Source organism: Dipodomys spectabilis, unplaced genomic scaffold, assembly GCF_019054845.1.
Source record: "Dipodomys spectabilis isolate Male_0828 unplaced genomic scaffold, ASM1905484v1 ptg000085l, whole genome shotgun sequence".
NCBI classification, from domain to species: domain Eukaryota; kingdom Metazoa; phylum Chordata; class Mammalia; order Rodentia; family Heteromyidae; genus Dipodomys; species Dipodomys spectabilis.
In genome coordinates, this window is record NW_024870762.1 from 5,821,346 (window position 1) to 5,835,717 (window position 14,372).

Below are 14,372 nucleotides of genomic sequence, written 5' to 3' on the forward strand. Positions count from 1 at the left end.
AGCTGAAGAGCTGAGGAACAGTGCCCAGGCCCAGAGTTCAAGCCCCACAACCAATCAAAAAAAAAAAAAAGTACTAAAAAAAAAAAAATCAAAATGCAAAACAACAACAAGGCTGAACCTGAGGTCTGTTGGGTTTAGACTGAATATAATCAAGGGAGTTCAAGTCCTGTTGAGTGATAGAAAAAAAAGTTAAATTGTCTACAGAGGTTAAGAACTAACTAGCTCATGTTCACTGCTCAAAAACCAGGGATCTAGGGGCTGGGAATGTGGCTTAGTGGGAGAGTGCTTGCCTAGCATGCATGAAGCCCTAGGTTAGATTCCTCAGTACTACATAAACAGAAAAAGCCAAAGGTAGTGCTGTGGCTCACATAGCAGAGTACTAGCATTGAGAAAATAAAAAAAAAAAAGAAGCACAGGGACAGTGCCCAGGCCCTGAGTTCAAGCCCCAGGACTGGCAGAAACAAACAGGGGTCTAAACAGTGGGTATGATGGTGTATGCCTGTAATACCAGCCTTCAGGAGGCTAGGATCCCAAGTATGATGCAAGGCTAGGCTTCATAATGAAACCCTATCTCAACAAACAGAACAAAACAAAAAAAGCAGGGACTAGGATCTGCCTCTATCCCACTCTTCCCCTCTTTTAAGAAAGAAGACGAAAGGCCACTTGTGGCGGCTCATGCCTGTCACTTTATTTTAGGAGGCAGAGATTGGGAGAACTGAGGCTTGAGGCTAGCTCGGGCAAAAAGTTAGCAAGATTGCATGTATTGCTTATGCCCTCCTTTCATCCCAGCTATGCAGGAGGTATAAATAGGAATATCATAGCCTGGGCTAGCCTAGGCAAAAACTTGAGAAGCTATTTGAAATATAACTAAGGCTGGGATGTGGCTTAGTGGCAGAGCACTGTCTAGCAATCATGAGGCCCTGGGTTCAAACTCCAACATTCAGTAGGATGAAATAGGAGGATCTTCCTAGGCCTCCTTCAGAAGGATTAGAAGGAGGAGAGGAAAAGGAAGAAAAGCAGGAGGAAGAGGAGGAAGAAGTAAAAAGAGAAGGACAGAAATAACTTGGCCTACCGCTTGGGACTGTGGCCTTTGGAAGCCCATGCATAGTTAACAAGAATTAAATCTGGACCTGACTCTGTCTCCCACCACCAGGGGGCACCTCTAATTCATCCTTAAGATCAGCCAGGGGCAGGAGCCCTGGCTATCTAAGACCTCATTGACCCTGGGCAGAGCAACTGCCCAGTAGTAGACAGGAAGGGGCGAGAACACAGATGGAGAAACAAAAATTGGATATGAATCTGGAAAGAGAAATTCCAACAGATACAAAAACTAACACAGGAGAAGAGCAGCCAAGAGCCGCAGGGGAGACACAGATGCACACCAGGTGAAGAGAAAGAGTTGTAGAGTCCCTGCCAAGAGGGAAAAGTTGAGACAGGACTCAGGCCCTGGGTTCAAGCCTTAGGACTGACACACAGAAGAGGGGGTGGGGAGGAGAGAAAAAAGGAGAAAGGGATGAAGGGGGGAAAGAAAGAGAGAGAAAGAGAAAAAGAAGAGAGAGAGAACTCCAGTTACCTTAAAGAAATAACTAGCTATAAAAATGTTTCAAAATGCCGGGCGCTGGTGGCTCACGCCTGAAATCCTAGCTACTCAGGAGGCTGAGATCTGAGGATCGCAGTTCAAAGCCAGCCCGGGCAGGAGAGACCGTGAGACTCCTATCTCCAATAAAGCACCAGAAAACCGGAAGTGGCGCTGTAGCTCAAGTGGTAGAGCGCTTGCCTTGAGCTGAAGAGCTGAGGGACAGTACCCAGGCCCAGAGTTCAAGCCCCACAACCAACAACAACAACAAAAAAAATGTTTCAAAATAAGAGATTATGAAATAAAAACCAGGCAGAAGGGCTGGAGGCATGGCTCAAGTGGTACAGCAACTACATAGCAAGTACAAGGCCCACCACCACCAAGACAAACAAACAAAAAAGGCTGAAACATCGCATCACAAAATAATGGAACAGAATCTCCCTCCCCCCGGGGTTGCAGGTGTGATCTGCCAGCGCCCTGATGAATGGTTGATTTTTTTTTTTTTTTTTTAGTTTTATGTTTTTATTTATTTATTTATTTTGGTCAGCTGTGGGGCTTGAACTCTGGGCCTGGGCGCTGTCCTTCAGCTCTTCAGCTCAAGGCGAGCGCTCTACCACTTGAGCTACAGCGCCACTTCCGGTTTTCTGGTGGTTTATTGGAGATAGGAGTCTCCTGGTCTCTCCTGCCCGGGCTGGCTTTGAACCGCGATCCTCAGATCTCAGCATCTTGAGTAGCTAGGATTACAGGCGTGAGCCACCAGCGCCCGGCTCTAGTTTTATGTTTTTAGCCCAGAGTAACAAGTCACCAGTTCTTAGGGTTTGACGCTATAAGCTCCTGGATTTACTGCATTAGCCTCTTAGTCTTGAGTACTCAGGAATCCAGTTTTTCCCAGATGGGATAAGCTTCTCACCTACCCACAATTCCTATCTAGTAGAGCAAAAAGATCCCAGGCAATTGAAAAACCCAGCATCAGGCTGGGAATGTGGCTTAGTGGTAGAGTGCTTGCCTTGCATGCATGAAGCCCTGGGTTCGATTCCTCAGTACCACATAAGCAGAAAAGGCCAGAAGTGCTGTGGCTCAAGTGGTAGAGTGCTAGCCTTGAGCAAAAAAAGCTCAGTGTCTAGGCCCTGAGTTCAAGCCCCAGAACTGGCAAGAAAAAAAAAAAAGCCAAGCATGATGGCTCATCCTATAGTCCCAGATACTCTGGGATCTGAGCTCATGAGGATCACAGTTAAAGGCCAGTCTAGGCAAAAAGTAAGTGAGACCCCCGATCCTGACCTCAATAAAGCCGGCTGTGGCGGTGCCCATCTGTTGTCCCAGCTTCATGGGAAGCACAAATAGGAGGATCATAGTCCATACCAGTCTGGGCATAAAAATAAGATCCTATTTTAAATAACAAACTAATATTCAGAGACTGGGGTGAGGTGATTCAAGTGGTAGAACTTAAGTGATAGCTGCCTAGGAAACACAAAGGCCTGGGTTCATACCCTAGCACCAAACAACAACAACAAAATCAGAGAACCTCACTTCTCTTTTACTCCCAGAAGACTTTTTACGCACAAGCCGAAAAGTCTTTCAAATGTTAAGATCCAGAAAACCATTTTGAACCTTCATCATCTCTCCCTACTGTGATGGCCAGAAAACCACTCAGAAATATCAATCTGCATTTAGAACAGACTCTTGGAACATGCTTTCTTGGGGACATTTTCAGCATGCTTTGTCTAGCTTTGTCTTCTTCCCACTTTCCCGCCCACACCCCCCCTCCCCCCATTAGCTATCTTTAAAAACTCACTTCTGCCATCTAGTGGCCACAATAAATCACAATCACCATCACTAGGCTTGAGCAAAGGCCCTGGCCACAGCAGAAAGTGTAAATGTGTCCTTTTCGGAGCAATTCTCATTCCTCTTTATGTCCTGCCCCATTTCTCATTAACATAGAGCACAGGCTATAAACAGAGTGCCAAGGCATGAACTTTCTGGTGCCTGGAGGAGGAAGGAAGTATAGTCTTTTTAGGAATGAAACTATGATGAAAAAGGGAGAAAAGGACAACCAAGGAAGAGCCCACCTCCTGGCCAATGGCATCATGTTTCCAGATGACAGACAGGCAGGCCTGAGAGCTCCTCCAGCTTCCCGGTAGCTAGCATCGCATTTGACTAGAGAAGGGCAGATGGCTTTTGCTAAGTGATAATGGGACTCCCTCAACACCCAAAGAAAGAATGTAAATAACGCCGTAGCTGCCCTAAATGTGCTCATATTGCTAGAGTACCCAAATCCAAATTAATGAAGAGTATCACTAAGTCACCAACAACCTTCATGGGGCCATCGAGAGGCAGAGGGGTGGAAAGACTGGAAAACAGATGGAAATCACAGATCACTGGCATGGACAATGATTATTGGCCAAAAAAAAAAAAAAAGGAAAAACAACAACAAAAAAACTTTTAAATACAAAAAAAAGGTGTTCTGTGAACCCTATGAAAGAACTAACTGTGGCCAGGTATGGTGGTATACACCTGTAATCTCTGCACTCAGGGAGACTCATAGACAAGAGGATTGCAAGTTTTCTTGATGCTAGTCTGAGCTACCTAGCCATAATCTTGTCTCTAAAGGAACAAAAACAAAAACTGAGAGTATGGCCACCAGAGGGCGCTGGAAGCTCAGTAAGGACAGGGCCATCACGATGCGCTCTTGGCAGGATCACTGGGCAGGTTGAACACGGTGGTGGGTTAGACCCAAGGGTCTGCCTTTTACCACAGCCTTCCATGACCCCAGCTTACATCTTCCTGGGGAAAATGGAGAATTACATTAAATACATTATGCTAGAAATATTGGAACTGGTAAATGACAGATTCCCTAGCTTCTGACAGGCTCCTTCCTCAATCTTTTCCTGTTCAGTATTTTTATCATGTCTTTTTTCACTTTATACAGGGCGTGGGCAGCATCTGTGTGGATGACAGTCATCCACACAGCACATAGCAAACCCACTAGGTTCCAGAATCAGTACATAAAATACATTTCAACAAACCAAAAAGTTATTTTTTGTTTTTTGTTTGCCAGTCCTGGGGCTTGAACTCTGGGCCTGGGCACTGTCCCTGAGCCTCTTTGTGCTCAAGGCTAGTGCTCTACCACTTGAGCCACAGTGCCACCTCAAGCTTTTTTAGAGATAAGAATCTCACGAGGACTTTTCTGCCCAGGCTGGCATCGAACCGCAATCCTCAGATCTCAGCCTCCTAAGTAGCTAGGATTACAGGTGTGAGCCACTGGCAACCAACTACTAAAAAGATTCTAACAGGAGTGAGCAAGTCTTTCATCTATCCCAGGCCCCATGCTCTCCTTCCACCTCCTGTGCCAGTACTGAGGCTTGAAGTCAGGTCTTCACATCTAGCTTGGCTTTTTTGCTCAAAGCTGGTGCTTTACCACTTGACTCACAGCTCTGCTTCTGTCTCTTTGGTGTTTAATTGGAAGTAAGAGTCTTTTGGATTTGTCTGCCTGGGCTTGTTTAAAATCTTGATTTTCAGACCTCAGCCTCTTGAGTATTAGGATTATGGGAATAAGCCACTAATGCTGTATCTTTTTATGTTCTAGGCCCGTCGCTTTTCCTGGGTCTTAAAGTCCATTTTCCTTGTTCTCTTCCTCTTCCTCCCCAAGACTTCCTTTCATTAATTACTGTTCCTGTAACTTCAACATTTCTCTCTATTAGCTCCTTTCTAGTGAGAAAAGAGAAAGGAAAAAGAAAGAAGGAAAGGGTGGGGAGAGGGAGGGAGAGACAGAAAGAGAGAGGAAGAAAAGAAGGAAGAAAGGAAAGAAGGAAGGAAGGACTGTTGTTTTGGGTTTTTGGGTTTTTTTAGGGGATGGGAATTGGGGATTGAACTCAGCTTGAACTCAGGACCTGGGCATTGTGCCTTAACCTTTTTTTTTTTTTTTACTGTTGTTTACCTTTTTTATTTTTAAGAGCTAGGGCTCTCCCATTTGAATCATAGCTCCACTTCTGGCTTTTTGGTGGTTAATTGGAGATAAAAGTTTTATGGACTTTATGTCTGGGCTGGTTGCCAATCATGAACCTCAGATCTCAGCCTGAGGAGTAGCAAGGATTATAGTGTTGAGTCATCAAGGCCCTGTAAAATTGAACTTTTTTTTTTGGCAGTCTGGGCTTGGACTCTGGGCCTAGGCACTGTCCCTGAGCTTCATTTGCTAAAGGCTAGCACTCTACCACTTGAGCCACAGTGCCACTTGCAGCCTTTTCTGTTTATGTGGTACTGAGGAATCGAACCCAGGGCTTCATGCATGCAAGGCAAGCACTCTACCACTAAGCCACATTCCCAGCCTACAAGAACCCACAATCAAATTTTTGAAAAGCCTAGGCTCTGAAGCAGAGTCTGGTGTAGAATTGGAAATGCAAAATGCTGGATGGAAATCAAGACCTGAGAAGTAAGAATGAAGAAGCAGGACCAGGCAGAGGGAGAAGATGAGCTTGGGGCGTGTGGGGGGGTGGGGGGTGGGCAGCCACACCTCCCATCCCTCTGTAGGGAGCTCGAAGCAGCAGAGCAAATCCAGTTGAACTGGCCCTGCTCAGTCAGTCCCCACATGGGAATTCCCAGAGAAAGGCCCAGACAGCACTACAGACCCTGAAGAAGCGGATGGATGGAAGCTGTCGGCTAATTGCTCTTCTCATAGTTGGGCAACAGGATTGATTTTTGCTGTACTAGGGGTTGAACTCAGGGTCTGGATGCTATCCTTGAGCTTTTTCACCAGAACTCTACCACTTGAACCATACCTCTACTTCTGGCTTCTTTTATTTTTTTGTCGGTCGTGGGGCTTGAACTCTGGGCCTGGGCGCTGTCCCTCAGCTCTTCAGCTCAAGGCGAGCGCTCTACCACTTGAGCTACAGTGCCACTTCCGGTTTTCTGGTGGTTTATTGGAGATAGGAGACTCACGGTCTCTCCTGCCTGGGCTGGCTTTGAACCGCGATTCTCAGATCTCAGCCTCCTGAGTAGCTAGGATTACAGGCGTGAGCCACCAGCGCCCGGCCATACTTCTGGCTTCTTGGTGGTTAATTGGAAATAAGAGTCTCATGCTTTCCTGTCCAGGTTGATTGGACCTCTATCTTCAGATCTTACCTTCCTGAGTTGCTAGGATCCTGAGCAGCTAGGATTATAGGTGTGAGCCACTAGGCCCCGCTAAATCCATTATTCTTATTGCATATTAGAAACTGTGGTCGCCAATCAGGGCTGACCTCTGTCTGTCTGTCTTTCTGAAGTCTCAACTCCCTTAGTTTCCACAGTAACCCTCCTCTCTGACCCTTCTTATCCTAACTCTGCTTTCCTGGCCTCTTGTAGGAATCATTTCTTCCACGTTATTACTTAATTGTTCAAACTTCATCCTCAGTCCATTTCCTCTTCCTCTATGCTTGCCAGGGTGACATCATCAGTTAATTCTTTTTTTTTTTTTTTTTGCCTGTCCTGGGGCTTGAATCAGGGCCTGGGCATTATCCGTGAGTCTCTTTGTGCTCAAAGCTAGCCTTCTACCACTTAAACCACAGCACCACCTCTGGCTTTTTTGAGTAGTTTATAGGAGATAAGGGTCTGATGAGGACTTTTCTGCTTGCTTCAAACCACAAGCCTCAGATCTCAGTCTCCTGAGTAGCTAGGATTACAGACATGAGCCTGGCTCTCCCATTTCTAGAATAGCTCTGAAACCTACTCTAGCCCACTCCTGATTGGCCTATCTGACTGATGACGGACATCTCCATGCTATTGCAGGAAGTTCTACTTCCCTTTCTTACCACTTTCCCATCTTAAAGGCCAACTCTTTTTTTTGGGGGGGGGGGAGGTGATGGGGTCATTCATGGGGCTTGAACTTGGGGCATTGGGTGCAGTCCCTGAGCTTTTTCACTCAAGGCTAGCAATCTACCACTTTGTGCCTCAGCACCACTTCCAGTTTTCTGGTGGTTAATTGGAGATAAGAGTCTCTCAGACTTCCCTGCCTGGGCTGACTTTGAATGGCAATCCTCAGATCTCAGCCTCCTTCACAGGTAGGATTACAGGTATGAGCCACTAGCACCCAGCTTGAAGGCCAACTCTTACAGTGCCAGAATGGAGGGACCCTTTTGAGGCTGCTCCATGGAACAGTGCCATTTCTAGGCCACTCACCGGGTCTGCTCCTGTTGGAGCTTGTGTACAAAAGCCTTGTGAACAGTCCCAGGACTCTATGCCTGGAGACTCGCATTAGTGATGGATAAATGCCCGGTACTGGGATGCTGAGGCCCACAGAACAGTCATCCCTGCTCACACCCACTACTTGCCTGGCCAGGTGGGAACCTCTGACTCAGTGGGTGCCCAGGAAAGAGTCATTCAGAATTTCCTCATTGCAGGTGATGAGAGGCGGTAGGGATTTATTTTGTTTGAGTAGGTGGATTTTAGCCACACCTTTTACTAACAGGCCTACACCTGCCTGGCAGAGGCCTACCTAGGGCAGATCTCGAGGAAAATGATCTCCATTTTATTTAACTGTATTGTTTTAGGTATACCTATGCCCTCTCTTTCTAAATTGGGATTCTTTTCTAGTTGCCTTCCTTGAATAATATTGAGCCAAGTGCATTGTGCCAAGGGCAGCGCAGAGTACAGTTTCTGCCTTAAGGATGGCAAAAGAATGGTATAAGAGCTAAGTCTAATGCAAACTTGTTTCAGTGTGTTGACACTTAGCAACTAAGTGTTGTGGCTCCTAGGGAAGAAAAAATGTCTCCAGCCAGGCCTACTTCATAAAAGCTTCTGAGATAGAAGAGATCAGCTTCTTAGAAGTGAGCCTAACACAGAAATAAGGCAGAAGTAATCACACATAGAGGCTCTAGTGGCTCATGCCTGTAATCCTAGCAACTCAGGAGGCTGAGAGTTGAGGATCCTGGTTCAAAGCCTAGGCAGAGAAGTCCAAGATACTGTTATCTCCAATTAACCAGATATAAAAAACCTGGAAGTAAAACTGGATCAAGTGATAGAGCACTTGAGCAACAAAAAGCTAAGCAATAGTGCTCTGGCCGTGAGTTTAAGCCCCAGCACACACACACACACACACACATACACACACACACACACACAAGACATGCCTGGGGTAGAGAGGAAAGAATGGCCAATAGCAAAAGGCTGTTGGAAGAATGTCCTCAGCAAGTGGAGGTCAGGCAAGATGGGCCTGGGGACATAGGAGGTTCATGGTATGTAGTAGGAAAAGGGGAAGCCACAAGGTGTGACAATGACAGTCTGGACACCACAACCCCCCAGTGCCACAGCTCATACAATTTGGGTCAAAGAGATAGCCAGGCCTTTATGGTCATCAAAGCGATCCATGGTCTTGAGGCTGAGTATCATGTGCAGGCCGTAGGTAAAGATGAGCACCATGATGAGAGAGGTGAGCAGCCCCATCCAGATCGCCGGGGAGAAGAAGCCGGCACAGTCGCTGGCATAGGAGAACCGTTGGCCTGTCACATTAAAAGCCTGGATCTGGAAGTCCTTCAGAGTCACCTGCCAGAGGGAGGGCTCCTTGGCCGCCACCAGGAGGCTGCCATACTTCCGGAGACTGCTGACATAGCCACAATGGAAAGAGTAGAGGCTGGGCCCTGTGACCTGGGAAGCGTTGAAGTGGGTGGCAGAGTCGTTGGTGTGGATTTCCAGGCGCTCCATGGCAAACCAGCGGCGGGCAGACACTGGGTAGAAGCGGGGGGTCACGTGACATGAGTCATGTGATGGGGATCACGTGACGGCAGTCGGGAGACTAGGCGTTGTCGCGTGATTTGGAGGGGGCCGTGCGAAGCCTTGAGCTGTCATGGCAGTGGCGGCGGCGGCGGGGGTGCGCCAGCAGACGAGGCCCTGGTGGGCTCCGGTGATCTGGCGGATGCCGTGGCTGCCGCTGTTGCTGGCGGCGGCCGGGTTGGTGCGGGCGGCGCCCCACGTGCCGCTGGTGCTGTGGTCCAGCGATGGCGCCCGCTGGGCCCCCGCAGCCCGCACGCACGAGGGCCACGTCGCCAGCCGCACCCAGCTGCCCGCCTTCCTGGCCCCGGCCCTGGAGCAGGGGCCCCGCACCGTGCTGCTGCTCCTGCGGGACCAGCTGAGCCTGGAGGACTTCACGGCTCACGGGGACGCGTTCGTCCATCTGCAGCGGGCCTTGGCGCTCGCCCCGGCCTCCCTGGTCCTCCCCGCGGTTGAGTGCTCCGCCGTCAGCGCGCTCACCGCCCACCTGCGGGACAAGCTGGGGGCCAGGCCCCTGCCCCCGGACCCGGACGCCCTCCGGGGGCTGAAGCGCGATGCCAGCCGCCCTGCCCTGCTGCTCCTCCGCCTGCCCCGGCCGGCCGGCGCCCGTCCCCTGGCGCCCAGGGACGTCCTCAGGCGCAGTGATGAGGCCATCGGGCGGGTGCTGGCCGCGCTCCGATCTGAAGATGTCCCTTACACCGCCGTCCTCACCGCAGTCCGCCCCTCCGGGGTGACCCCCGACGGAGCCGTGCTGGCTGGTGGCTTCGGGCGCCAGCTGCTTCAGACGCAGCCTGCGGAGCCGGTGGTGATCCATCCTCCGGTGACTTTCAACGACACGGTCCCGCGCATCCTGTTCTGGGCCCAGAACTTCTCTGTGGCCTACAAGGACCATTGGGAAGACCTGACCGCGTTCACCTTTGGGGTGCAGAAGCTCAACCTGACGGGCTCCTTCTGGAATGCCTCCATTGCTGGTCTCTCCCTGACCTACCCACAGCTCTTCGGTACCACGGTGACATTCAAGTTCATCCTGACCAACCGCTTCTACCCAGTGTCTGCCCGCCGCTGGTTTGCCATGGAGCGCCTGGAAATCCACACCAACGACTCTGCCACCCACTTCAACGCTTCCCAGGTCACAGGGCCCAGCCTCTACTCTTTCCATTGTGGCTATGTCAGCAGTCTCCGGAAGTATGGCAGCCTCCTGGTGGCGGCCAAGGAGCCCTCCCTCTGGCAGGTGACTCTGAAGGACTTCCAGATCCAGGCTTTTAATGTGACAGGCCAACGGTTCTCCTATGCCAGCGACTGTGCCGGCTTCTTCTCCCCGGCGATCTGGATGGGGCTGCTCACCTCTCTCATCATGGTGCTCATCTTTACCTACGGCCTGCACATGATACTCATCCTCAAGACCATGGATCGCTTTGATGATCATAAAGGCCTGGCTATCTCTTTGACCCAAATTGTATGAGCTGTGGCCCTGAGGGTTTGAGGTATCCAGGCTTCCCCTTTTACGTACCATGAACCCCCTATGTCCCTCCGCCTGTCTTCCCCTGGCTTCCACTTGCTGAGGGTCTTCCCTAAGCTGTCCCACCATTCCTATCTAGATGTACATATCCTGCATAGATATTAACTCTCTGACAAGCCATAAGTGTAGGGGTTAGTAGATCTGGGATCTCCCTTCTTATTTATGTCTGTCCGCCAGCATTCCTTATATTGGAAGTACTTATTCCTTGCATTATAGCACATGCTCCCCTCAGAAACATTCTAGGACTTGGCAGCAGCCAGAAGCTTCAGGTCATATGAGTTAGAGAAGTATGTGGAAATACCATTTCACTGTCTGACCAGCTCTGCTAGCATCGTGCTTTTTATTTTTGTGATGTGATAAGAATAAACAGTATACCCAGATTTCTTTCTGTGGCCTAAAAAAGGGACCTTCACGGTAGGCGGGCCGGGTGTGTTCACTGGGTCTCTGTCATGTTGCCGGTAGAAGTACCCGTCAGGAGCTTGGGTGCTCTGTTATTATTCCCTTCCTCATAAAACCAGGTCACATGAAAGAGAGAAAGAGAGGAAGATGGAGGAGAATTCAATTATAGTATTCAATGTATATATATCAAAATGGAACTAGGAAATTTGAGGGGATGGAGAGTACAATAAAAGGGATGATATTGACCGAGACACATCATAATTATAAACTGGCATGTTGAGTGGTAATCTCTTTGTACAACTACTTTTAAAAATATATAATTTAAGACCAGGCGCTGGTGGCTCACACCTATAATCGTAGCTATTCAGGAAACTGAGATCTGAGGATCTTGGTTCAAAGCTAGCCGGAGCAGGAAAGTCCATCAGACTCATTTCCAATTACTCACAAAAAATCTGGAAATGGAGTTGAGGCTCAAGTGGTAGAATACTAGCCTTGAGCAAGAAATGAGCTCAGGGGCTGGGAAGGTGGCTCAGTGGTAGAGCACTTGCCTTGCATGCTCGAGGCCCTGGGTTTGATTCCTCAGCACCACATAAAAAAAAAAAGGCGGAAATGGCGCTGTGGCTCAAGTGGTAGAGCACTAGCCTTGAGCTGAAGAGCTGAGGGACAGCGCTCAGGCACAGAGTTCAGGCCCCATGACCGGACTCAAAAAAAAAAAAGAAAAAAAAAGAAATGAGCTCAGGGACATAGCCAAGCCCCAGGTCTGGCAAAAAATAAATAAAATTATATATATATAGAGATAGATTAATTATATATTTATAAAGTATAAATAAATTATATATAATTAATTTAACAATTTAGATAATAATATATTAAGGTAATTGATATGTATTAAGTATATGTATAAGGAGAAAAGGCATGTTTAGTGAAAGAAGTCAGACTAATAGAAGTAGATCCTAAATCCCTATGTATGAAGTTCAAGAACAGTCAAAACTAATTTACAGTAATAAAAGATGAGTAGTTGCCCTGGATGTTATGGTTGGAAATGGGCACCCAGAAACTGTAGATGAGATGAAATGTTCTTTCTCTTCATTTGCATGTTGACATCTTAGGTTTATACACATGTCAAAACTCAATGAAACGGGATGGGAAGGTGGCTCAGTGGTAGAGTGCTTGCCTTGCATGCATGAGGCCCTGGGTTTGATTCCTCAGCACCACATAAACAGAAGGGGGAAAAAAAAGCCGGAAGTGGGAAAAAAGCTGGAAGTGGCACCGTGGCTCAAGTTGTAGCCTTGAGCTGAAGAGCTGAGGGACAGCACCCAGGCCCAGAGTTCAAGCCCCACGACCGGACAAAAAAAAACACACACACACAAAAAAAAAAAAAAAAAAAAACTCAGTGAATAGTACACTTATGATCTTTGCATTTTCTGTACCTAAATGAGACCAAAATAGAACCGATCAAAAGGCAAACCAAGCCAGGCGTCATTGGCTCACACCTGTAATCCTAGCTACTCAGGAGGCTGGGATCTGAGGATCGTGGCTCAAAGCCAGCAGGGGCAGAAATGTCCGTGAGACTCTTATCTCCAATTTTAAAACCACCAGAAAACCAGAAGTGGTGCTGTGGCTCAAGCGGTAAAGCGTTCGCCTTGAGCTGAAGAGCACAGGGACAGCGCCCAAGCCCAGAGTTCAAGCCCCACAACCAACAAAACATAAAAAAAATTAAAAAAATTAAAGTACAAGCACCTCTGTGGTTCTTTACTAGATATTGATTTTGACAAACCAAATATTAAAAAAAACATAATTAGGACATTTGGGAAATTTTCATTGTGTTCAAGTATTGACCTGTAAAGGCCAAGATATCCAGCTTCAAGATATACTATAAAATGCTTTGTACAGAATGACCTTGTATAGTTTAAAATATTACTTATATGTATGTATTCATAGGAAAAATGGAAGGGAATTATGATCTGGTATGCTATGGTAATCTCTGTGCTAAGAGAATGTCATGGTTTTCTTTTGTGATTTACCCACCTGTCTTCTAATCTTACACAACGCACAACAGTGCTTTTATAACAGAAGCTTACACGAATACCTGGAATTTACAGGTATTTTTTTTTCTTTTTTCTTTTTGGCCAAATATCACCAACGATGCTTTTGGTTGGTCATGGGGCTGGAATTCAGAGCCTAGGTGCTGTGCTGTTCCTGAACTTTTTTGCTCAAGGTTAGTGCTCTACCATTTTCAGCCACAGCTCCACTTCCAATTTTCTGGTGGTTAATTGGGGATAGGTCTCACAAATTTTCCTGCCTGGGCTGGTTTTGAACCTTGATCCTCAGATCTCAGCCTCCTCAGTAGCTAGGATTAAAAGCATGAGCCACCAGCGCCCAGCTGCCATTTATTTTTTTCTGAGTGTGAATTCAATTTAAAAGTCTGGTAAGCAAAACCAGGCATCAAACATACATAGTAAAGTCACCGCCATTAAACCCTTACCGCATCAGTCCCTGTGTTTTGTGACAACTTCACTAGAAAAGGGAAAACACTATACCCAATTGCCGGTGAGGAGGAATTGTCTACAGAGTCACCAAACTAGCCAAAGGCTAACCATGGCTCCAGATTCTTCAATCACTTACCATATTAGTCCTACATGTGTGTTATTTCCCACATTCTCACAACACTGTTGTGAGACTGGAATTGCTCCTCTGGAGAACTAAAGCATAGAATTGGAATCACTTCCTCAGCATTAGTAACTTGCCTAGCTAGCTAGTGGTTGAACCAGGACATGAAAGCAGCTGCATCCACCACAGACCAGCAAACGCTTCATTGCATCACAAGCTTTATCTGCAGGATGCAGTCCCTTCATGTTAAGCTCTAGCCAAGACCATAACTCTAGGCTTCTATCTCGCACAGCCTAGAAAATGTCCTGATAAGAAAACTGATATTTATGAAGGCTTATTTGAATGAAATGAGCTCATCCATTTCTTTAGAATCTAGGGCTAAAGCCTGGTCATCAGAATCTTGCAAGTTCAAAACGTATTATCTTAGCTTGCTACAAAATTGCTTTCCTGGAAATTCAGCATTCTGTCCCTGGGACTTATTGAAGGGTAAGTCCAAAAGGTAAGCAAAAACACATAAATTCCCTATATGTGTTT

General features: G+C 47.4%; 2 protein-coding genes across 2 annotated transcripts; one reads left to right on the top strand and one right to left on the bottom strand.

Moving 5' to 3' along the window:
• Nucleotides 1-8,805: 8,805 nt before the first annotated feature.
• LOC122111339 (V-type proton ATPase subunit S1-like) lies at nucleotides 8,806-9,266 on the bottom strand. The gene has a single exon (XM_042684136.1). It carries the CDS (start codon nucleotides 9,242-9,244, stop codon nucleotides 8,855-8,857), a length of 390 nt encoding a protein of 129 aa, XP_042540070.1. The 5' UTR covers nucleotides 9,245-9,266; the 3' UTR covers nucleotides 8,806-8,854.
• Nucleotides 9,267-9,386: 120 nt separating this feature from the next.
• LOC122111333 (V-type proton ATPase subunit S1-like) lies at nucleotides 9,387-10,789 on the top strand. Its single transcript, XM_042684127.1, has one exon. The coding sequence runs from the start codon at nucleotides 9,387-9,389 to the stop codon at nucleotides 10,770-10,772; it is 1,386 nt and encodes a 461-aa protein (XP_042540061.1). The 3' UTR covers nucleotides 10,773-10,789.
• Nucleotides 10,790-14,372: the final 3,583 nt, after the last annotated feature.

Bases quoted from the DNA above. Each gene is read 5' to 3' on its own strand.
- LOC122111339 (XM_042684136.1), bottom strand. From the start codon at position 9,244: ATGGAGCGCCTGGAAATCCACACCAACGACTCTGCCACCCACTTCAAC.
- LOC122111333 (XM_042684127.1), top strand. From the start codon at position 9,387: ATGGCAGTGGCGGCGGCGGCGGGGGTGCGCCAGCAGACGAGGCCCTGG.